We start from the raw sequence: 26159 nt of genomic DNA, 5'->3' as shown, positions 1-26159 counted from the left end.
GAAAATTTTTGTTATTTCTTTTCCTCCTTTTTCTTTCTGCTCTTTACCATTTTTGTTTTGATTATATCATTATAAAAGAAACCTATATAACAACATTTCAGTTAACTGTATTTATGTAGCCACCATTCATTATTTATTATATATGTGTGTATATATTATATATGTATAAATATACATATATATGTATATTTCTTATATTTATACACAGTACCTCTGATACTTAATATGGCCTAGAGCTTTGTTGGAATGTCTTAAGCCTGCCTTCCAGCTAATTTTCTGGTTTTAAAAAAGCAGATTTGAGAAACTAAAACAATCAGTCTACTCTCCAGAAAAAAAAAAAAAAAAAAGAAGCCAGTTAAATTTTACCCCAGAAACATTCTGCAATTGTAACATAAGGGCTCAGTATTGAATTTCAGATACAAAATAAATCAGAAAGAAATTGCTGAATGTGCAAACCTTTGCAAAACCAAACTGTTCTTTTTCAGCATTCCCTAACGTTAATCTATTCTCTAGGGGCATTGAGAGTTTTCTGTAGAATGCCAAAATAATGATAATATACCAGTAAAACATTAAAACATGGCTGGGATGAGCCATCATATCCTCTTGTTTTGAATAGTGTATTACCAAAGTATGAGTTGGCACATACTTCACAAGAAAATAAATAAAATTAGTTTTTACATAGATAATATACCAAAACCATATAAATTTGAATTTTTTCAAATACCATTACTGAGATAAAAGGGATTACCTGTAGTTTCTTTCTTTACACAAAGATGCATGTTTTATAAAAGCAACCCTTAATATGCTCATCTTTCCTAAAGTTATTTTTCTTGAATTTTGATATTTTATTTTTGTTCAGAGACTTTAAAAAAAATAAAGTTCTGACAAAGAATAGAGACTGCCTTATCTCCCCCACTCAAATGTCATTTTAATCAAATTGTAGTGAAAGGCATTCAATAACTGGATGCTCAACATTGCTGACATTTAATTATAGTTAGGCCACTGAATTCTACTTCTAATAGCTCCCTCGGCCTGAAAAAAAAAAAAAGCCGGAGAAAACAAACACAGGATGTTTAAGAATGATAGCAACAATGGACTCATTAACAGTCAGTTACAAGATAATTGACTTCTGTCAGCCCTAAAGATTTACAGTTAATTTAAGTTAAGAAAAGCTTGCTGCCACTCTATCTTCTACCCCCCCAAACAGGTTCTGTTCATAGTGCTCTTTTCCTCTCAGGCCCAAAAGCAGATGTTTATTTAATGATTTTTAAAAATTAAGATTGGAAGATAATTGTTAAAACTTTTTCCTTAAAGTATTTTCCTGTTCTGATTCTTCAGTTTCATGCCCTTTTCTATCCTTTTTTTTTTAAAGGAGTTTCCTTGTCATTTACATTGCTCTCTTTCTTATATAACAATCATTTTCTAACAATTTAAAGACTAAGATTAAGGTTGGGTAAATAGTAAAATTTACTATTCTGACTTTGTTACACCATCAAAAAGACTAAATGCCTAAAAAAGATAAATAGCTATCATTACTTTCCTGAAAAAAAAAAAAAAAGAAAAAAAAAACAACTTTTAAATAGCTTTAAAAAGTTTCCCAAATAAATCTTAAAATAATGATCTGTGTTTTTTTTAAAAGTTAAATTCATAGTCCAATATATGGTGAAACTACATAAACTCTTTTCCTTTTTTCTTATCTGAAGTGGTTGACCTCAGGAGAGGAGGAGAAGGTTACAAGGTCAAAGTCTTTTCCTCCTTGGATCTCACTGCTTGCTGAGAGAGGGTTGGCTGGAAAATAGATGTTTTAGAGCAGAGGTCAGGGGTTATGATTTTAATTCTGTTAAGGAACAGCTGGTTTGAGTTTCTTTACATTTCTATCTCCCCTCCCTTCCTAACAAATCCATAGAGCGAAAAAAATTTGTTCAGAAGGAACCAGTAACATAAAAATACATAGTTCCCGTGTTTTAGTACTTAAAATGTGTCATCTTTGTTTTATCAGGAGGAAAAGAATGGATTTTATAGAATTAACTATACATGAGACCTGTCAAGAGCTTTGGTCCCTGGAATCTGTTTAAATATCAAGTTTAGTAGATCATATGATTGTTGATTTAGATGGTTGTTTGGGTTTTTTTTTCTAACTTATCTCCATCAAATATGAAGTATTGAATGGAACCGCATGTTATGAAAACCTCTAATGCGTCACATATTTGGAAACAAATTATGAAGTGTGGCACAAAGATTTGAAAGACCAAAGCAAGCCAAATGTTGAAGCTTGGATGAATAGTCACATTTCTGCATGTGAACATATGTGTGTGCCTTTTTTGTGTATATATTCAGTCAGGTGCACGTTCAGTACAGAACTTTTAATTTCTCATTTTGAACAGCATAAGGCTGTTTGCATTATATGATGTTCATAATATAATGATGAATTCATGACCTTAATATTAGTATGTAGCAGTAGTCACATATAAGTTACTGAAGAAAGCATAGCTTGACTACTTTTATTTATGTTTCTCGGTCTTTCATGCTTTTTTTATTTGAAGACACACACATAAAGAATAAAACTCACAACTCTCAAATAAATGGCAAACCAGTAACAGATTTTTTGTCTGCACTCCTCAGAAACATTGGCCTCAGGCTGTGTTGGTGTGTGGCTCAACAGCAATCAGAGGTCATAATTTCATTGGCGGTTAGCATCAGGTTTAATTTTTCTAGCATGTTACATTTACCAAAATGTCTGGTTTCAGTTATACTCAGGCATTGACTGAATTCGCTTTGAGCTGCGTGATGTCTTAAGGTACCTGAGGTTTATGGAACACATATGCTAATTGTTTTTAACCACTTTCCTTTCTAAACACAAAAATGTGTTTTCTGAAAACCGTATAACAGTAGTTGTTAATGACAGTGCTTATTTCTTACATTAAAGTTCTTGCAAGTAGGTAAAAATGGTGATTTAATGAGACTGCCACCTACTGATTGACACAGTAGAAAATGCCCCAATGAGGAGAATTGGTGGTTCTTAAAAGAAAAAAAAAAAAAAAAAAAAAAAAAAAAAGAAGGAAGGAAGGGAAGAGAAGAGAAAGAGAAAGAAAGAGAAAGATGCATTTTTCATTTTTAATAAAATTTTGGTAGTTTTTTTCCTGATTGTAGTTTATTTTATTATGTTACTTTTTTATTATTTTTTCACTTCAGGAATGTGATCAAGTTCATATAGATGATGTCTCATCTGATGATAATGGTCAAGACCTAAGGTAAGAGACTTTAGATCTAAATAATAGTCTTCATTTAGTCTTTCACTTGCTTAGATTATTAGAAATTAAGTCTTTCCTTGGTTAACATTGGATTTTTCTTGCTTCAAAATAGCACATATAACTTTGGAACAGATGGCTTTCCTGCTGCAGCAACCAGTGCTAATCTATGCTTAGCAACTGGTGTTCGAGGAGGAGTAGACTGGATGAGAAAGTTGGCCTTCCGCTATAGACGAGTAAAAGAGATCTATAATACCTACAAAAATAATGTTGGAGGCAAGTAGCCACAGTAAATATCACATAATCATGCTTTTGTTCAGACAGATTGTTGTTGCTATTCAGGTATTTTAGTCATGTCCAACTTTTCATGATCCCACTTAGATTTTTCTTGGTAAAAATACTGGAGTAATTTCCCATTTCCCTTTCCAGCTAATTTTACAGATGATGAGGAAACTGAAGCAAACACAGTTAAGTGACTTAACCAGAGTCACACTGCTAATAAGTGTCTAAGGCCAAATTTGAATTCAGGAATGTGAGTCTTCCTAACTCAGCTCTAGCATTCTACCCACTTTATCTTAGTTGCCATCAGGCACATTAGATACTTACAATTTTCAATGTAACAAAAATGATTTCACTTCTTAGAGATCATTTGCTTATAACAGCACTTGTTTGTTTTCTCTCCAGTGATCATTCCATCTTAAAAATCTTGTCCCTTGTCTTTTACTGCCAAAAAGAGCATTGGACTTGAAGTTAGAAAATTTGATTTTGGATCCAGGATCCATAATTTGTGAGGAACATGACTTTAGATCAGTCACTAAATTTCCACAAGTCTCAGTTTCCTCATCTAATCTAAAAAAAATGTGAAACTAAAGTAAGGTAACATGAACAAAGAAATTTGTAAAAAAAATAATAATAAACATGCTACATAATAAGGTGTTGTCATTGTGGTGGGTGGTGGCATATGAGAGAATGGAATACCCTTTGTCTCTAAATATTTGCTCCCAGGGAGAAAGGACTGTTTTATCTTTGTTTTTGTAATCTTAGAATTTAGCATATCCCTAGCACATAGTAGGTGCTTATTCATCAACCTGTTTACCCCTGTTAAATCAACAGGTCTTCTTGGTCCAGCCAAAAGAGAAGCTTGGCTCCAGTTAAGGGCAGAAATTGAAGCTCTAACAGATTCTTGGTTAACACTTGCACTGAAAGCCTTGACACTGATTCATTCTAGGTAAGTGACCACATATAGAGAGCATTTATGGCAGGATGATTGAAAGAGTGTTTACAGCAAAATAAATATATCTATGGTTTATCCATAGTTTGCTTTCAGGTGGGTTTCATTTGGGGAAGTTAATTTTCAACATTTTTTTCCCCTGGTTCTCACAGGACAAACTGTGTGAATATTTTAGTAACAACTACTCAACTTATTCCAGCCCTGGCAAAAGTCCTGCTGTATGGATTAGGAGTTGTGTTTCCAATCGAAAATATTTACAGTGCGACAAAAATAGGTGAGCTATTTTTATCATCCACTTTTCTGCTGCAGGCTGCTAATAACGAAAGACAGTCAATGAAACCTTTATCTGATGACTATGTAATTAGTTAAAGAAGAATCATCTGAGCAATTTTGTTTCATTTTCAAAATTGGCTTGAGAATTCAGGGAAATAAAAGTCATATAATCCATGTAGTTAGCTGTATGTTTTTCATAAGCCTTCATATATCTGAATTTGATTATGGTATATACATATTTGTTACACTTCACTTAGTATCTATTTTGGATAATATAATATCTTTTTTCTTCTTTTAGTGTGTAAAGAGCAAACCCCTTTTTTCATAAACTAAAACAAGCCTGCAGTAAAGGCTTAATGTAGAACAAAAATATAGCTACACTAATATTTTTTGTTTAAAAATATGCTGGCTTCTTTTATACTATTCAATCCAACAGGTATTTATTTGATATCCTGCATCATCCTAGGAATTATAAGGAATATATTTTAAAAAGGTTTAGGAATGCAATATAGTTGGGGGGAAAAGATATACTTATCTGAAAATAATTGGAGATAATTAGGGAGAAACTCTATTTCTAAAACATATGATTTTTATAGTAAGTGATTATAAAGTTAAGAAGAGGAAAGCTGAGTTTGGACCAGAGTAGTGTGAAAAGGGATCATAGGGGAAGTAAAATGGGAAGTAAACTTTGAAGGATGGAGAGGAGAGGGGAAAAAAAGAAATTATATATGAGGGGAGGAAGAAGAGGGACAATATGCCTGCAGTCATGGAGGAATATAAACAAGGCATATTTAGAGAATGGTGAGGATACATATGTGTTTATGACTAGTGTGAATATCCTGAAGACAGATAATTTAGATTATAGTAGAGTTAGAATAGCATAATAAATTAGTTTGTATTTATTGTAATAAGCCCTTACCTTAGAAAACATTGCAGATTCTTTAGCAGGGAAGTTGCATGATGGTGGAAGCAATTTACTATGATCTAGGATAGAGAAAGAGTGAAAACAAGGAAAACAATTAGTTTATTGCTAAAATCTAGTTGTGAGGAGATGTGGTGAGAAGTATGAGGAGAGGAGTTGGCAAGAATATACTATTGCATTGAGAATCTCAGTATATTTATCAGTATTGATCTTGGTGAGATAAATTCCAGCGATTTTTGTTAATGTATTAATTCCTGCCCTCAAGAGTTTATTTTTTAAAGTCAGTACAATACTGTTTAATAAATCAACATACCCAGCTCATTTTGCATCATTCCAACTTTATCAAATGTCATCTTTGAGTCCACTTGGTTATTCAACAAGCATTTGTTAAACTGTTATTGTGTCCTGAGCACTATGCTAAGCACAAAGAAAATTAGAAATAGAATTCCTGTTTCCAAGGAGGACCTGTGTATGTATGTCTGTATGTGTATATGTGTGTATATAAAGATATAGATAAAGATAGTCTAAGGAGAAAGAACATGTAAATTATTGTATGAACAAGATATATAGAATGTAAAAGGGTAAGGAACCTATAGTATGAGAGAATGGGAAAAAGCCCTCTACAGGAAGTAGAATTTGAATTATCTAGAAGGAAGCCTGTGAAACCACAAGACAGAAGTAATAAAAAAAAAGAATATTTGAGGCATGAAGAAGCACCAATACAAAGGCACAGATTTGAGAATTAGAGTCTTAGACTTTATCAATGGCAAATAGGGCAGTGTACAAGGATTATAAACTATATAAAGGGGAAAATAGTATTAGAACACTGGAAAGGCAGGAAAGGACCAAGTTGTAAAGTGCTTTGAATACTAAAACATTTTATATTTGATACCAGCAATGGAGACCAGTTTTCAATGATATTCAAATATTGTCTAAGAAGGAAGATACAAGCTGCAAACAGAAGACCTCCATATATTTTATTTATGTAGAGAAAGCAGGCATTGTTTATCAATTTTTGAAGTATTTTAGTAGTTTTCTAAAGACATATTAATGAAATTGTGTCCTTTGAATATATACATACCAATTCCATTCTGTCAGATGCAAATGAGTGTTTTTTGAGGCAAAATACAAATATAAAGCAGACATTTGTTTAAGCAAACAGGTAATTTGTTCTTCTGTATATCTGATACTTATTTGAAATGAATGCAGGAACAGCTCAGCCATTCACATTTTGAAACCTATTTATAAGCCATGCCATTGTCCACTAGAACAGGTCTATTTGCATCAGAGGACTCAAAGACCCAGTTTTTTTTGTTTTTTTGTTTTGTTTTGTTTTGTTTTTTTTCCAGGAAGAGACAATGCTTGCATTAACTGCAGTGCAGGCAGACAGTGCCTCAGACAGACACTGTAGTCTAAACGAAGGTCTAACATAGGAAAGATAATGAACAGATAAGCTGGTAGTCTGTATAGAATTACCTTGATCCTATTTTTTCTTTTAGGAAAGTGTTTTATTGAACTCTGGTTGTCTAGGTATGGGATTTTCCATTCAGAGCAAAAACTCCCATTATTTCTCTATTTTGCTCTGACATTATTTCAAAAGCATTCTCACATATCTCATGAAAAACATGACAATCTTTTTTTTTTCAAAAGAATATGATGAGCATATCCTAAAAATAATGGTAGACTTTAGATTAAAAGAACCTCCTAAATTTTTTTCTTTGCTACAATAGAAGTAATTCTAATTACATTTCTTCATTTTAATTTATTTTTAAATGTCAATGTAGTTCAAAACATTATTGCTTTTTTACATCTATGCATTAAAGATATTCTGGGAGGGTTGTATATATGTGGGTATGAGTGTTTGCTCCCTATAAAGGGGGTTTAACTTGCTTTTACTCTAAGTATCACAACACAAAAATCTTAAGACTCAAGATATAGCCTAGAATTATCCTGTAGACACACATGCACAGACATGTGCATGCACACACACATGCAACAAGAGAAAGTGGTTTTTGTCTGATTTCCCCAGTTCCCTCAAGTTCATATCTATTCAGGTCCTGCTAGTGAGAAAATGTTTCCTTCAGAGTCATTTCTATACACATGTGAAAAAAAAGTGAGAAATATATAAAATTTCAGGCAATTTGATTAATGAATTAATTTTTTGTTCTGGAGGCCTAAAATAACAAATTTCTCCATATATAATTTTAATTTAGGCATAATCTGGTTGAATTTTAAACCTTAAGTATATGATATGCATTAGCAAAATATGAGGCACCTTTTATTGATTTAACATCATTGTGTGACCATTTATTTTATTATTAACATTCTGTTGCCCAGACTTTAAAAGAAAATTAAGTTTGTTTCATACTTATTTCTGTTCTTTAGGAAAGGAAAGTTGTTTTGAGAGAATAATTCAAAGGTTTGGAAGAAAAGTTGTATATGTTGTTATAGGGGATGGTGTGGAAGAAGAACAAGGAGCAAAAAAGGTAATTTTTTCTTTTAAGCAAGTGGGTCTTTTAAAATCCTGTTTCTTAAGCTTTCGATTATGACTCCATATGGGGTCTTTAACTGAAAGTGGGGGTTGCAAAATTATGATTTATTGTCAATAAATATTTTATTTGTTTACCTTTTTACATATAGATATACCTGGGGTTGCATAAAAATTTCTTGGTCAAAAAGGTATCACAAGTGGAAAAAGTTTAAGAAGTCTTGACTTAAAGGACACTGAAATATTTTTGGAAAAAGTATACTCCCATGGGAGAAATTCACCTTTATATGTTAAATATGTCTAATAATAGCAGCTATTCAACCAAGCAATTATTTCCCTTCTCTGGATTAATAGCTTAAATGTATTCAATAGAAAATACAAAATGATGCAATTTTCAGAATGCAGGCAGAAGAAAAAGATTTCTTGGTTTATTCTGCCCTAACAGATTATTTCAAAAGCATTTTTACAAAAATAGTTCACTGGACAAAGCAACCTTTTTTTTTTTTTTTTTTTTTTTTTTTTTTTTTTTTTTCCCTGAAGCAATTGGGATTAAGTGACTTGCCCAAAATCACATACTAGGAAGTGTTAAGTGTCTGAGATCACATTTGAACTCAGATCCTCCTCACTTCAGGGCCATCTATCTACTGCACCATCTAGCTGCCCCTAGTAACCCTTTTTAAAAAGGAATATGATGAGCATATTATTTTTTTCTGTTGTTGCAAGAAAAGCAATTATAATAAATTTGTCCATTTTCCATTGTGTTAGATAAGGTTTCAATTGTGTTTAAATGTTAGTATATTTTGAAACATTGTTGCTTTTTGCAATTATACATTTAAAAATTCTTGTAAATATGTATTTTTTATATAACCCATGAAGATCTTTTTTAAAAGCAATAATAACAATAAAGGATTATTACAGTCTCATTTTACAAGTAAAACTTCTGTCTCATCTTAAGGTGCCCCATCTTGTGGTATCACCTTTTCCAGAATACTGGTCCTCTACAAAGCTGAGCATATTCACAGAACCATGTTCTTAAGCATTTTGTCCTCTTCTCATATGATCCTCACTCTCATATAAGCAGATAAATGTAATTCATCCACAGTCTTTTATTTTATTTCTTTGTACCTTTAAAGATAGTAGGATAGACTTTTTCCCATCTGTAAACAAACACATATTTATTTACTTTGTCAAGCTTTGTTTTAACTTCAAGGGAGAAGGAAAGTTGGAATATCTTGAATCTGAAAGAAACTTCCTAAACCTCAACAGTACTTTGGTTCTGGGTCTGATTACAGAAATATGCTCTAACTTTACTTCCAGATCCTGGTCTATAAAGGTTTAACTTAGCAATGTGCAGCAACTCTCTTAATCTTTGTGTATATCATTTTTTCCCATCTTTAATCTAGATAATTGTTCACTCTTTCCTACCATATTATTAATTATATTAAAATTTAGATAATGTTTCACAGAGCAAAAGTGAATTAAATCCATAGAAATCCACATTTTATGTATTATATGCTATGTTTTGTTGTTTCCCATTTCAGTCATGTCCAATTCTTTGTGATTCCATTTGGCATTTTCCTAGCAAAGATATTGAAGTGCTTTCCAGTCCATTTTACAAATGAGGAAACTGAAGCAAATAAGTCTAAATGATTAGCCCAGAATCACAGAGCTAGTTAAGTGTCTGAAGTTGGATTTTAACTCAAGAAAACCCCAAATGAGATCACAAAAAGTTAGACACAACTGAAAACAACTGAACAAAATGACACCTTTACATGGTGCTGTTCATATATGGGTATAATTTCAATCCTGGCATCTGAGATGATTTCAGATCTGTTTGAAATTTGGCTGTACCAAACTGTAATTCCTAGAATCTTCCCTGTACCAACTAGATTTAAATGCTGAGAAAGGTCAAGTTCCTTACTTTGCCTTCTCATTAGCAAATACTATTCCAAGCTTAGTCCAAGAAGATCCAACTCTATCAAGAATTTGCAAGAATGATCTTAGAATCTAGGGGATGATCACAGATTTACAAAGGAAGCTAGTTGCCAAAGTAAATTATAGATTAGATTCTGTAATGTTCAGTAATTTAAGTATTGTAATTATAGACTAAATGTCTCAGTTTCCTCATTGTGCGATGACACTCTAGGGAAACCCAGCTGCTTGTTCTATCAGAGTTGAACGCAGTATAGTGAATCATGAGATTTCCCAGATTGTATTAGAATCCTCCAAAACCATTGCTTCCTAATGAGCCGACAGTAACTCCTGAATGTAGTCCAGATCCATTTCATCTTCTTGGCAGACCCTCGAGATAGTGACAATTCAGCTACATTAGACCTCCTGGAGTGTCTTCATGGAGCCTATTACTGGCCTGTATTTCAGGAAAGAAAGCCAGGATTGAAATATAGTCAGTGTTTGCCAAAGTGGTCACTTGCCAAGACGTGAGTTTGCCTCAGAGGCTGGTATGTTTTACTCTGGCATTCTCTGGAAAGGAAAAATCCAGGATAATCTCTATTAAAGATACCAAGATTATGTTTTTCCCCTTGTTGTGGCCAATGTGATGAGTCTGAAGCCAGCCATTTACAATGCCAAGAAAAATCAGTAAATTCTGTTTGACCAAATCAAGAATATAGTTAGTGAATTTTCTTTTACAGAGACTTTCTAAGACAAAGTTTTTCTGTAACTTAAATGTGTATACATATATGTATACATTTAAATATGTGTGTTTAAGTAATATATATATATATGCATATATATATATATATATAAACTATACTTTGTGGGATATATTCATTTTTGCTAATTAATCATGCAATACTTTGCATGTAATGTTTGTTAATTTTTTCCCAGTGTTACTGATCTTTTGCTGTTATATTACCTTCATTCCCAAATATATCACTTCCTCTTCCCCTTCCTCTTCAAAGACAAGGGTGGAAAAGTAATCCAGTAAAACTAATCAACTATTCATTTGAGAGAACAAACTCATCTCTATTTAACAAAATTCAACAAACTTTAATGATGAAGCTTGACCTGAAAGAAGAGAGGAAATTTAGCTCCTGTCTTCTTTGCAGCCTTTCTCAGTCATTTATAGGAATTTAGTTTTGTTCAATAACAGTTAACATTATTTAGTTTCTTTCCAAACATTTTTTTTTCACAAAACACCAAAACATGAGACTTAGAAATATAGGGGAATAAAGGTCAAATATGATGACACCTCATTCATCTGCCTATATTTTAAATGAGAATTTGTATGTGTACCAGAAATCCAAAGATGTGTGCCATATTTGTGCTTTTTTGAGAGACAGTGATATTCAAAAAACCTTCTAAATGCTTGCCAAATGCTTAAAAGGCAAAAAAGCTTCCTTTAGGGTAGATTCTGTCCAAGCTACAGATTTAGGAAGATGTTATTACTGTTGTTGTTCACTTCTGAGGAAGAGCAGTGACATCACAAGGATGATGCTTTGAATTTGATTTAAGGAAGGCAGAGATGTGCAAAATTATCAGCCTCCTGTAGATAGATAAAGATGTAAATGTCTACATACACATACACACAAAGTGAAGGGGAAAATATTAACAAATTAGGGTGAATCAGGAAATTTCTCTTGAGAGGTAACATATAAAGTAAATTTTAAATGATGTTCTAGAATCCAAGAAGTAGAAGTGAGGAGTGAGAGCATTTCAGGCATGAGGAACTGCCCACTCAAAGGAAAATGATAATATCCATTATAAGTGAGCTGAGTGCATATTTTCCAGAACCAGTAAAAATCTCCCTACTGTTTTTTATTTCAAAATGCCAACTAGTTCCAACAAAAGATGCAGGTGTAATGAGCTCATCACTTAAGAAAGTATTTTATTTTACTTTTCTTTCATGTCTAAGTATTCATTTCTTTTGATCATTCAGTAAAGGCACAATATTCCATTAGATATGATTTTTATATGAATCTAATAGAAAAGAAAGGATCTGACTTTTTTACTCACAGTAAATTGCAAGAGAGATGTTTTAATCTTAAAAAAGCAATATTACAAAAACCTAAATTTGGGGAGAAATGAATCTATAAAAGAGGTGTTACACTATATCTTAAAATAAAATAAATTTTTCTTCATTATTCTTCACTATAGAAAAGTTCTTTGCTTTAAATAGAAAACTTCCTTTGTGCATTGAAAATGTTTTCATTACCAAAAAACAATTCACATCCCAATTCTTAAGAAAATGTCAATTAGAATTAAATGTGTCTCATTATATATATATATATTTATATCTCTTGAATACTGTCTATAAATTTGTTCATTGCCATTCCTTCTAATTTGATCTTTATGATAAAGATGGGGGGGGGGATTATACCTCCAAAATGTAGATCATGTTATATTGTTTTGTTTCCGAACTTAAATGAAGCTAATTAGTAGTTGAGCTAAGAGCACAAGATTTAATACTGAGCTATCCTGTAAAAGCAAATGCTAGTTTACATCTCTTTGGAATTTTCCCTCACTCCCACATTTCTAAATGGCTTTGTTTACCTGTCAGTTTCATATGTCGCTTTACAAACTAAGACAAAGATTTCTTCTTTTCCATCTAGAAATGTCTTTTATCTCTTCAAATAATGCTCTCTTGCAACAAATGATTTAGGGTACAAAAATACAAACCAGAGAGAGCTTTGTCCTTTGTTTTTTTGTTTTGTTTTGTTTTGTTTTGTTTTGTTTTGTTTTGTTTTTTATTAATGGTCAATGAGGTAGAAGTCTATGGAATGGGAATAGGAGCAGAAGTCATCCTTATGTTCTTTGCTAGTAAAGTCCTCGAGCTTTCTTCAGTAATTTCTAAATTACTTCTAAAGTAGTAATTTCTAAAAATGAAAAACACTCTTTAGAGAGGCACAGGTATGAAAGCATGTCAAAACAACAAATAAATAGGACAAACTATTCTTCTGAGAGTATTTTTTTGTCCCCAGAATAGGGAAATCTTGGAAGTGCTGTACCAGTCATGGAATAAGAAAGGTGTTCTCATTCAATTAAATATCAACTTTAAAAAATATATATTCAGATGACTATATTTCCATATAATTGGTTTTCTTAAGCTTTCTATGAATTTCTTTTTATGCATTGTAAGAACAATTGTGACAAGGGGTTGCTAGATTTACCAGACCATCATTACCAGACCTTTCTGGGTCCCAAAAACAAAAAAGGGTTAAAAATTCATGGAATAATAGAGTACTGAATTTGGGGTCAGAGGATCCACACTGAAGTTATACTCTGTTTCTTTTACTAGATAATTTCATCTTCCTGGGCATCATTTTTCTCATTAGTAAAAGGCGTAAACTAAATGATCTGTAGGTATGTCCTAACTCAAAATCTTATAATTGGCCTAAACCTACATCTCATCTTCTAGCATGTGATATTGAGGGCAAAAAGAATCTGATTGTTTTTGGAAGCAAAGTATGCCTTATAGAGGAATTGGATATCTAACTATTTATTAAGAAAAACTAATAAGGCAAATGAATGACAAATAACTTGGAGATTAAATTTGGATCAATTAAAATGATCCCCTTTATAATGACATGAATTTTAAGCCTTTAAAGTAAAAGTTGTGTTTTACTTTGTAATTTTACAACTGTACAACTTGTTTATATTGCAAATAATTATGTGAAAAATCAGGAGAGGGAAATTTTAAAATAGGAGCTAGACCTATGAATCCAATGTGATGGGGAGAGCCAGCGGTAGGAAACTCCCTCTCCCTAAAAAAGGCTAGCATTTTGTTTATAGACTACACTTTTAGAGGGTTGCTTAGATAATTAGAAGTTCAATGACTTGCCTCATCTTGCTGGTTCTAAGGCCAGTTCTATATCCATTATGCCACATTGCTTCTATAATAATGAAGACTTCAAAGAGAAATGTTTTTTTTTTTTCCAAATGCTTAATTCTTAGAATTAATAAGATATACATTCCTTAAATGCTAAAGTCATGGACTAAGCAATATGATACAGCAGATTGATAGATAATAATTTATAATATATTTTTGTGGAGGAAGGAAATATTTTTATCTCTTCCAAAAACTATTTCACACAATTAATTTTTCCTCCTAAGGAGGCTTAATCTGGCTAAAGCCTTCTTTTCTTCTAGAGTCTACTTTATTTTCCTGGAGGAGGGTAATGAAAATATAACTGGACCTGGGTCAGGAAGGCCTTCGTTTAAATTTGTCTATGTGACATTAGCCAACCATCTTGTTTCTTATTCAGTGACCTCATCTGAAAAAATGAGAACAATATTGCTGATACTATTTCACAAAGCTCTGAGAAAAGTCTTTTGTAAGCCTTAAAGTGCCACAGAAATGTAAAATTATTGTTGTCCATTTCATGTGTTTCCCAAGTATATGCTGTACCCAAAAGTCACAGAATTTTTTTTTACATTTATTTTGCATCCCCCAACATCAAAAATGGTCCTTTGAACTTGTACAAGAATTAACATAGAATCTAAGAATCTAAGAACTAACATAGAATTCATAAGTTAGAATGGTTCTTATATGTCATCTAAGCTAATAATTTCATTTTGAAGATGAGGAAAGAGATCCAGAAAAATTAAATGATTTACCTAAAATCATGCATCTATTAGTAGCAGGCTTAAGATTAGAAAAAGGTCTCCTCCCACATACCACACTGGTTCTTTGGATATGTTAGATGAATAGATAATGCCATTTCAAAGAATAAGAATACACAATGTATCTGCTGGCCCAAAACATTCATTCTAGTTGTATTTTCAGAGAATTATAATACCTTAACAAGCATCCACTCTAAAACACACTATAATTTTTTCTTAAATATTTCTGCCAATGAGAATTCTGAGGAAGGCTGTTCTATTTGGGGATAGTTATTTATTAGGAAGTTTTCCTTATGTCAAATCAAAATCTCTCTTTCTCTAGCTTCCAGCTCTTGTCTTTAACTTATTTTTAGGACCAAGTAGAGAATTTTTAGTATCATGTCCACACCATAGCCCTCTAATACTTTGTACTGAAGGTTGGAAGAGTCTAATGGTACTACTGTTACACAGTATGGGAACTAGTAACAGTTGATAGACTAAAATCATCATACAAGTGACTTTTGTTGGAGCAATCATCACTTTATTGCTAGTCAACAGATTAGGGACCTAATTGTGAATCTTCATAACTTATCACTTAAACAAATCTTCCTGTCTCAGCTCTCCTTTATCTGTTGTCTCCTTTTGCTTCTTAAATTGGGAACTATCTCTTTTACTTTTGTATTCCCAGCTCTGAGCACCATGTTTGGCATGTAATTCCTTGTGGTTCAGGTATTCAGTTGTGTTCAAATCTTTATAATCCTGGGCACCATAGTGTCTATGGGGTTTTCTTGGCAAAGATATTGGAGTGGATTGCCATTTCCTTCTCTAATAGATTAAGGCAAATAGAGGTGAAGTGCTTTGCCCAGTCATAGAGCTAGTTAATGACTGAGACCAAGGTTGAACTCCAGTTTTCCTGACTCCAGGCTCAGAGAGCTCTATCTGTTCATTGAATCAACTAGTTGCCTCTGACATATCATAAAGATTTAACAGATTTTTCATCTATCCATTCATCCATCACTTCATTAAAGTATGAGCAATAGGGGAAATTTCAGAATTATTCTTATTCTGACATGAAACTTCAAGTTCTACACACATTAGAAATGTTGCATTATAATAATTCTCTAAAACTTTTATGGGGAGGGAAACCTTGATTCTCCATTTAATCTATCTGTCTCTGTAGCTTTCTAGCCATCTGTCTCTTTCTCTCTGTTTCTGTCAGTCTCTATCTCTTTCTCTCTCTCTCTCTCTCTCTCTCTCTCTCTCTCTCTCTCTCTCTCTCTCTCTCTCTCTCTCTCTCTCTCTCTCTCTCTCTCTCTCTCTCTCTCTCTCTCTCTCTCTCTCTCTCTCTCTCTCTCTCTCTCTCTCTCTCTCTCTCTCTCTCTCTCCCTTTGACTGTTTTTCTGTTTCTTACACTCTGTCTCTGTTTCTCTATCTATCTTTTATTAAAAGTATAGCAATTACTCACTGATCTCATTACTGACCAGTACGGGAACTTTTTCATGCTCCATTTCTGCTGTGGGCCAATCTGCCCCTCAGATAACCTGGGGGCTCTACCATATTGGTGCTTTACTTTTCCTAGACACCAGTGAGCTAAGCCTATTGCAGGTGCACATTCCCAATCTCAAATTTCACCAACCTTATAACTCCCGTAGCAGTTATTACAAGTAAAAAATATAAAGCTACACTACCATGTCCAGGTTATCTCCCATTTTCTTCAGACTGTTAACCTAATAATCAGAGCATTAGCTTTGGATTCTGCTTTATCAAGCCATTCTTGGATAGAAGATGCCATTTAAGCCTTAATGTTTTAAGCATTTCTAAGACTCTGAGTTGCTAAGAAGGCATTGACCTGGCTTAGTAGAGAGCAGTTCATCACAGGGGCTTCCTTGTATCACTTAACTCACAGTTCTAGATTCTACAATCCTTAGCTTAATGCTAGTAAAAATTATTTGACTTGGCTGTTGATGGGGACCATCATTTCACTTTGGATTAATATGCCTAAAAATGATTCCTACTCTTTTTGCAAATATGATTCCGTTTGTGGTACAAAGTATGGTCATCCTTAGGTAGCTACTGGAAGTGGTAAGTTGTATGAATTTGCTGAGTTGTATGAATCTCACAGGACAAAAATTTGAGAGGCAACTTCCTTTGTTGTATCCTCAAGCATTAGTACTTGAATTAACTGTTATCATCATACCACCTTCTTCCTTCTATTTATAACAAGAGAATTAGCCAAGATGGTACTAGCAACCATACCATCCTGTGAATATAGCTGGATGAGGGGAATTTCAGATAGAATAAAAATCTACAGAATGTTTTTAAGTGCATGAATATATATATATATATATATATATATATACACTACTTCTATACCTATTATGCAGGAAAGATCAGGCCATTATGGTATGATGAAAAGAGGAGAGCTCTGGAGTTGGAATCCATGTGTCAATATCCTATTTTTGTTCCTCATGAGTTGTATGATCTTGAGCCAGTCATTTAATGAAAGATTTAATTTCCTGATCTATATATAAAAAAAAAATCTATCTATAGTTTCCTTATCTATTAAAAAACATGATCTATTACCTCTGAGGTCCTTTTAGACTTGAAATCTCATGTCTACTATACTACATTGTAATATAAAGCCTTTTCACAATATTGAATTGTGTTATAGTGATATTAAGAATCTCCTTGATCAAAGAAAGCAATGAAATTCATGATGGTTACCATAATCAACTATCTTGTTATTCTCAAAAACATGAGGGTCTTTAAAATATTATAACCATTTTAGCAATTTAGATGCTAAAACCAAAGCAATGCTTCCTTTCATTGATTGTAAATCTCCATGGGTTGGTCTGAGGATGCCAAGGCTTCATTTTATGACCTTAAATGAAAAACATGAAACTTAGGCAAAGGTTCATGTTATAGTTTGGCAGATCCTTTACACTTTATGAGATCTCATTCATGATGTTTAAAAAGATATTAAGTTATTGCTAGAATTCCAGCACTGGAATGGGATACAAAGGCAATTTGTCTCAGGCTTTCTGAGACTGCATTGGTGTGGGGTGGAAGAAAAGATAGCTGGGTCTGGAGTCCAAAAACATGAGTTCAAATCCTGTTTTTGAGGTTTCCTATCTATGTGATTTTGGACAAGTGACTTTAATTTCCTAGACCTTTCCTGTCTGTAAACTGAAGGTTTGAACTAGATACCCATGGAGGTCCCCTCTAGTCCTAGATCTAATGGTCTTTGGATCTTAGCCCAAAACACAAATTTTGTCTATACCCAACAAACTGAGACCAAAAACCTCCTATCTTAGGGAATTCTTTATTCCACAGATATTTTATACAATTCCTTTTTCTTTCTTTCTTTCTTTCTTTCTTTCTTTCTTTCTTTCTTTCTTTCTTTCTTTCTTTCTTTCTTTCTTTCTTTCTTTCTTTTTTTCTTTCTTTCTTTCTTTTCTTTCTTTCTTTCTTGACAGCTCTTATTGTTAGGTAGTTTTGCTTTATACTGAATTAAATATGTCTCCTAGTAATTTATGCCTAATAGTCCTAATTCTACCTTCCAGAACAGAGACTCAGTCAAACCCTTTCCCAACTTTCAAATGTCAAAAGAAAGCAATCATGACCCTTCCTCCTAGTTCTCTTGACTAAATATTCCCAGACCCTTCAATCACTCTTCATATAATGTGGTTTCTAGTTTCTCCTCACAATCAAAATCTGGAAAGAATTTCTATGTTCTTGAGATCCCCTCTTTTGTCAGTAATGAAAAAGGAGTTAATGCTGGAGGCATGAATATGAGCCTGTATAAATTCTTAAGGACTTTATGAAAGTTTTTGGTTTGATTGTGACCTACATAGAGAGGATTATGATATGAGCTTCTGTATTCAAGCAGTCTACCTAGCTTATTTCCGCTTAAGGAATGTAGGTGTGATATATATTCATTGCTTTCCTGTAATCCCTTGATTAATGCATTGTTCTCATTGAACCAGTTGTGGTAGAATCATTTTTCAGTACTTCTAGTGCTTATGTAAGCAGCTTAATAGATGCTCACCCATTCATTGCTCATGTATCTGCTGCAGGAATTTGAGATTTCTCTGGAATTCTTCATTAGTCTATTCACTAGGAGTTTCAAATTATGCTCCATTACAAGTTACCAATACTCTGCATAAATTGCAAAACAAGAAAAAAAAGAAAAGAAAAGAAAAAGTGCAATGTCACATAGCTTCAGTAATCTTCAAGATGATGCTGAACAAGACACTTAACCTCTTTCTAAATTCAGTTTTCGCATCTGTAAGAGAGAATTAATAGTGCTTTTACTAATGTTCTCTGAAGGTTTTTGTGAGGAAAGAGCTTTTATAAACCTAAAATCTTTTATCAATATAAGCTATCATCATTGTTCTTGACTTTCCACTAACCTGACTGCAATCAGATAATCAAAGAATTCACTGGTTTTCTTTTGTTTTATAGAAAAAATAGTGATGATTGCGAGTGATTTCTTATTTGGAAATATTGAACTATGAATTTTCTGTCATTTTTCATGTTTGTTATACTACCACATAGATTCTTCCAACACTCTAAAGCCCAGATTCTTAAATTCTGCCTTAAGATCCCATTTGAAGTCTTATAGAAACAAAATTAGGATTAATTATCAGTAAATATCTTATTTATATGGTTCTTTTGTATACCTATATACCTGGGGTTGCATAAAAATTTCTCCAACAAAAAGGGATTGTGAGTGGGAAAAGTTTAAGAAGCCCTGCTAAAGAATATGTGTGTGTGTGTGTGTGTGTGTGTGTGTGTGTGTGTGTGTGTGTGTGTAGAACAACTTCTACAGTCTTCATAGGATCAAGAACCTAATGTTCTTTCAGTTAAATTAATTTCTCCTGTTTTTTTTTTTTTCATTTATTTTAACTTAAGTTTTATGGTTTTGGTTTTGGCTTTGACTTTATGGTCATTTCTAGATATAACTTACCTGCTCCACAATGAGGCTTTCTTATTAACAAAGAAAAAGTATTAAGTAAAACCAGTTGCCAAAGCATGGTTCCTTAGCAAAAAAAGGGTGGCAGACTTCCTCATATCTGGGGCCAAGATTAACCATTAGAGTTATAAAGCATTCATCTTTATTTTATTATTTTTCATTACTATAGTAATGGTATGTAATGTTTTCTCAATTCTACTTACTTAACTCTGTATCTGTTCATGTAGGTCTATGCATATTTATCCAGATTCTTCATATCCACTGCTTCTTGCATCACAGTGATATTCTTTGTGCCACAGTTTATTCAGCCATTCTCCCAATGATGGAGATTTTCTATATAACTAGTTAGAAGGATGAAAAGAAAGAGGAAATAGCCAATTGAGATAACAAATTTCTGACAAAAACTAAAAGTGTAGTTTATGAATATCATAATATTCTTTGGAAAGCAAGGAATTCAATAAATATGAAATATAATTATTTGTACTTATTATCATATATACTTATTTGACCTTATGCTAAAAAAAAGCTTTTCTTTTTGCAAAATGGATAATTTTGACCATTCAGTTTTTGATATATTTAGAATAATATGTCATAAATTTGGAGCTAGAAGGGACCTAAAAGATCTTGTAGTCCAACGTTGTCATTTTATAAAAAAGAAAACAGGCTAAGAAATTTTGACTTGCTAAAGGACACATAGGTTGGAAAAAAATATAAAGATGGAATTCAAAGCAAGGGTCACTGATTTCAAATGCATCATTCTACTCTATGATGTTGCCTGTCATTTACTTGGCAAATGAATGCAACTTTCTTGCACAGATATATACTTAATACTGATTAGTCTATTCTTAATTATCCTTAGAGGATTATCAATGTCATAGGTAATTCAAAAGAATTTGTAATCTAAAAGCCATTTATAATTGATGAAAAGACTTGTTAGTTGAGAAATGTCAAATGTCAAATAAGAAAATGTTTAAAGATTTTAGGTTGGTAAAGAGGAAACTTAGGTTGACTGGGATGGATGTGGGATAAGATCTCTGTTTTCAGCTGTCAGTTTTATAATTCCACATATTGGAAGGTCTATCATGGACCAGAAGGACTAGAAATATTGGAAGCAAAGAGGGGATTCAGACCATATTAGAATTAATGAAATTAGTTATAAAGAATTTTCACTTAGTATAAGGAGAAATTTCCTAATAATTATGGCAATCTTAAAACAGGGACAACTAGGTGGCATAGTTGATAAATCACTGTGCTTGAAATCATGAAGACTCATCTTGATTAGTTTAAATATGGCCATACTTACTAGCTGTGTAAGCCTGGACAATGCCCCATTTGCCTCAGTTTTCTCATTTATAAAATGAGCCGGAGAAGGAAATGACAAACCACTCCGGTATCTCTGCCAAGAAAACCCCGAATGGGATGAACCCTCCTTTTAGAGTTATATAAGCCAAGGTTTGTTATAGATATCGTAGAGGCAATCAATGCATTAGATGAGAGTTGGACCTAATTGAGGGAGGAGGTTTAGTACTTAGGGCATTTAACTTGGAGTCAGGAAGACATAGGGCTCAAGAACTACCTCAGCTACTCACTATCTGTGTTTATGGGCAAATTATTTAATGTCTCTGTACCTCAATTTTGTCATCTGTAAAATGAGGAAGTTAGACTCAATCTATTAATCCCTTACAGCTTTAAATCTGTAAATCCTATGATCCTATGAAATTATATCAGATGTCCCTTCCCACAATGAGATTTTATATGATGATCAATAAGCATTTCTTAAACTCTTAGCACTAAGACATTGTGCTAAACACTGGAGATACAAAGAAAGTTAGACATTGTATGAAATTAGTGACTTTTTTTCTATATTTTACACAAGTAATCTGACCAGTGGTCCCCAGCAGTTTAAATGGTTGAGATGATCTGAGATTATGCTGAGTAGTAAGTTTCATATTGACTTTCAGAGAAATGTAACAGATATCTAAATTGATGGCAGTATTACTTTCAACGTGCCAAAATTTTACATTTTGAAGTTGCTCAGATGTCATAAAACTACATTTGTAAAAAAAAAAACAAAACAAACAACAACAACAAAACTACACTTTAGTTTCATTTTTTTTGTTTTTTGTTTTTTGGGGGGTTTTTTGCTTAAAAAATATCTTTGCTCTCTGAAAGAAAGGTGATGGTTATCTCTTTGTTATTTATGGAAAAATATCTTGCTGATGCATCAGAATTCAGAGTGTTTTTAGCAATAAGACTTTATAATCATATTTTTGCCCCTCATAGATAAGGTCATCTGTGTTTTTTCCTGTTTTTCCTGTTTCTGGTTTATTTAGGTGGTACCCAAGCATAAATATGGTTAAAACCCCATATTTCTAAGCTTCTCTTAAAAAATACAACTTAAACATTCATTTTAAAAATTTACCATATGGCAATGCTATTTGGAGGTCATTGCAAAAAATAACCAGCATAAACTACTGAAATAAATTTACTTTAGATATGATTAAAACTAAGTTTTGATATATTTAAATCACTACAAACCACAATTACATGAATTGTTACAAACTACAAGCTATTTATAATTTAAGCTTTGACATTGTGCTGTATAAATGTTTCCAAAAGCCCAGAAGTTTTCCAGACTTTCATTCCTAGCTAATGTTTTCTTTAAAATAAAATCAGTAGCCATATTGCAATGAAGACATTTCTAATTAAAATCTAATTGTGTTCCTGATCAAGTCATGGAATCTTTCTGTTTTCTTATCTGTAAAATAGGGAGAGGTTAGTAACAATAACCCTACTTCACAAAGTTGTGTGGACAAATGAAGTTACATTTGAAATGGACTTTGGAAACTGTAAAGTGCTATATAAATAGTAATTGTTATTTAAGATCTACATAATATTTTCTTTAAATAAATGGGCTCTAGGTTATTACTGTTTTAAAATTAATGCATTCTAATAAAGTCTCATATTCAAGGAGATTTTGTTTTTTTATTTTAAATAGATGTGATAATATTGGAAATCAATAGGAGGTTTCCAAATTAACACAAGAGAAATGATAAAACACTTTAATTGATGTCTAAATAGAGATGGATAGCATGCAAAAACAAAAAAAACCTCATTGAGTAAAGTTCCATTTTCTTACATGGTTTTAATTTTGTTTTTGTTTTTGCCATCCACAGCATGCAATGCCATTTTGGAGGATCTCAAGTCACTCTGACCTTATGGCTCTTCATCATGCATTAGAACTGGAGTACCTGTAGCAGCCAGAGAGCACTTTGAAATTCCCCCACATCCTTATGTCCATGGACAATATACAGGAGGCCTGTATCTTGTGACAACATTGGACTCCAAAAAAGTGTGGTTTCCACATGCAGATACGCAGCTGCAATTGGTCTTAACCTATGCCCTTTCAATAAACAGAGGACCATGCCTTTTCCTTCAGAACAGCTGTTGATTCTAGTACTGTGAATCCAATGGGAAAAAGACAAAAACCATGAGAATGTCCTGACCATGTGTCTCTGCCACGTTGGCTACACGGTTCAAACCTGTGAAGGAAGAAAGAGCCTGAAAATGCTTTGATAGGTAGCATCTTCAGTGTGACAGAAACTGCTTCTTCAGTACAGCAAATTTGATTGCACAATGAAGACTGGGATTGCTTTGTTTTGTTTTTTCCTTTCTCAATACCAATGGAGTGATTTTCTTGTAAAGAAGGTTGACTTTTGGGTGTCTCCTCTCCAGGGTACTCTGTACATCTCTACTTATTTATGAACAGACTGTGTTTTTGACATTAAGTAAAAGGAAGGACTTTTGATGGGAGTTAGGTGCTTTCAAACCTTAATCTCCTGATAGACACAACAAGTATTTGGATTTTAGCACATTGCGAAGTAGTTTAAAGTATGTTTAATTTAAACAGATGTGTACATCACTGAGACAATCATGTACAGGAAGAATTTTTTGTGTAAATTTGTAATAATGGGTGATTCTTTTACATATCGTTTTAGGGAGATGCTATTGAAAGGTAGAAATGCCTTGCTAGTGAAATATAAGAGGCAGCATGGGCATAATGTCTCATGATGCACCTTATCAAAGGGTTGAGTATAAATATGTAGATAATGGATTTTTTTTTTAGATAAATTTGTCAAGACCAAAAGCATGGATGTCAAGTGTCAATCAGGATTTTGTTTTGTTCTGTTTTATTTTGTTTTTCTATCTGTTTCTTTCCCTCGGTTCTTCTGCCTAAATTAAAAAAAAAAAGTCCTTTATTAAAAACAACATACCCAGAGCACCTCCTCCCCCTGAAATTTCTCAAAGAGTTAAAGAAGGAAACTTAACACCTCCCTTTTGCAATTTCAGAACTAATGTATTATATGTAGCTACTTGAAAAAAAAATAAAATGCCTCATTCCTCAGAAAGAATATAGAGGCTACATATATTTTATTAAAATGGTTTGTGGGTTGGAGTCTATTAACATTTTCATATAATCAGAAAATCAAGATCATTCTAGTGTTTTCATCCTTTTGTTAAAGAAATATCACAGTTCTTTAGAACTGAGCAAAAATCTGTATCCAATCTCAGCATTTTCTGTCCATATCTTTTCCTCTCTCCCCTTCTCTTCTCTTTTCCTCTTTTCTTCCTTTTATTCTCCTTCCCTTTCCTGTCTTCCTATTTCCTTCTCTCTCTTTTTTACCTTTATTCTCCATATCAACTTAAAAAAGCAAGATAATCGTATACTTCTGGGAAGTAGGGGCTGTCATATTTCTCTACCTGTAAGTTAGTTTCTGCTTTTGACATTCAGTTTTTCAGTAAATCCCTTTTTTCCCCCCCTTATATCTTAATCTTTTCCTCAAATCACTCTAGTGAGGAATTCATCTCCTCTAACTTCTTGAAAAAAAGCACCAGCTAACCAGGAAAGCTAAAGAGCACCTCCATCCACTTACTGAGGATTCATAATGCTGCTACTAGAATTAGTCATTTGTGAATTTCCCAAATTGCTTTATTACCAACCATATTAGACTTTTTAATTTTTGCTTGAAGCAAAGACAGATTGGTAGATTGTTTTTAATCTTGTCTTTTCTTTTCATATTTCTGTAATCAGTATGCAGACCGGGGGAAAACTTTTTTTTTTTTTCCTGGGCCTTACTGTATTGAAAAAAAAAAAAAAAAGTGTGTTGTGTCCACAATTGTGTACAGGATTTTTCTTCATTAATTTTGTGTTTAAATTAATAAAATTGATTTGTGAAATATTGAATACTTCCTTTTGGATTTTATCTTTAATATTTCTATGTCTCCTTAGTTTCTTCTTCCCCTCACCCAAATTGGGATCCTGATACAGCAGGATTTTGTTGCCTTCTCATGTCTCAACAAGGGAAACTACATAAATAAATTGTATTATAATTATTATTTATAAATCCCATATAGTTACAAATTATAAAGCAAGTAACTACTAGTTTTATCAGTAAGAATGAGTGAAGAAACCCAGAGCAGAGAATGTACCAGAACTGATTCTATATGGTTAGTTTGTCACTATGGAAAATGTGTAAAGTAACTATAGCATTATAAGACACTATTTTCTGCTTCATAGTACAATTCATTGGTTCAGCAAAATTTATTTGGTACTCATTTGGTACAAGGTGCAGTTGTAAGGTATTAAAAATAATAAAATAAAATCTCTGCAACCTTGTGGAATTTAATGAAAAGATAAGACACATACAGAAATACCTAAGTTCCAAAGCTTCCTAGCTGTAAAATCTTTGGCAAGTCACTTAGATTCTGGTTGCCTCAGTTTACTCAACAGTAAAATAGGAAAGGGTTGTTATGAGGTTTAAATGAGGTAATATTTGTAGAGCACTTAGCACAGTATTGCTATTATTTTAGCAAAAAATAGAAAGTAAGGAAATGTCCATTAATTTAAAAAAGACTGAAAAAGTTATAGTATATTAAAATAATGGAATACTGTCATTTTCTAATAAATTATGAAAGGGATGGTTTCAGAGAAACTTAAGAAGACTTTTATGAACTGATGCAGAATGAAGGGAACAGAACCAAGAGAGTAATTATACAAAGACAATAGAAGTGTTAGGACAATCAACTCCAATCCACACAATGACCCAGCACAGTTCCAAAAGATTCATGACTAAATATGTAACTGGCCTCCAAAGAGAAAAATTATAAACTTAAAGTGCAGATTTAAGCATTTTTTTTTGGATATTACTAATATGGGGATTCATTTTGCATGACTTTTATTTATAATAATGAATAAAAAATTTAATTTCATAAAGAAAGTTACTATGTCCTTTTAGGATGTTTTAAAAGGCAAGTCTTTGTGAAAATGTGATTTCAGACTATTTAGACAGAGAGACACATACAGAAACTAGATTAATGAATGAAAAAATAAATAAATGATTCAAATGTATATTGATGGTTATTTTCCATATTTAAATACCTGTATCTCCTAATCGGATTTT

At 32.7% G+C, this 26159-nt stretch overlaps 1 protein-coding gene across 10 annotated transcripts in view; it reads left to right on the top strand.

Annotated features, from left to right (window-relative positions):
• EYA1 (EYA transcriptional coactivator and phosphatase 1) overlaps positions 1-24938 on the top strand; it is a 151836-nt gene extending 126898 nt beyond the window's left edge. For 9 of the 10 annotated variants that reach the window (XM_074278865.1, XM_074278864.1, XM_074278861.1 and 6 more), the window contains 6 exons: positions 3193-3251; positions 3364-3524; positions 4362-4476; positions 4632-4753; positions 8060-8160; positions 22875-24938. In XM_074278865.1, the coding sequence (XP_074134966.1) occupies positions 3193-3251; positions 3364-3524; positions 4362-4476; positions 4632-4753; positions 8060-8160; positions 22875-22955 (639 nt within the window). In that variant the 3' untranslated portion in view covers positions 22956-24938. Of the gene's footprint in view, positions 1-3192; positions 3252-3363; positions 3525-4361; positions 4477-4631; positions 4754-8059; positions 8161-13419; positions 13604-22874 lie in introns of those variants that run through there. The other variant, XM_074278866.1, reaches the window with a different exon arrangement.
• The last annotated feature ends 1221 nt before the right edge of the window (positions 24939-26159 follow it).

This window comes from Sminthopsis crassicaudata, chromosome 1, assembly GCF_048593235.1.
Source record: "Sminthopsis crassicaudata isolate SCR6 chromosome 1, ASM4859323v1, whole genome shotgun sequence".
Taxonomy (NCBI): Eukaryota; Metazoa; Chordata; class Mammalia; order Dasyuromorphia; family Dasyuridae; genus Sminthopsis; species Sminthopsis crassicaudata.
Note: the sequence above shows the minus strand (reverse complement) of the source record. Positions and strands in the feature narration are given on the sequence as shown.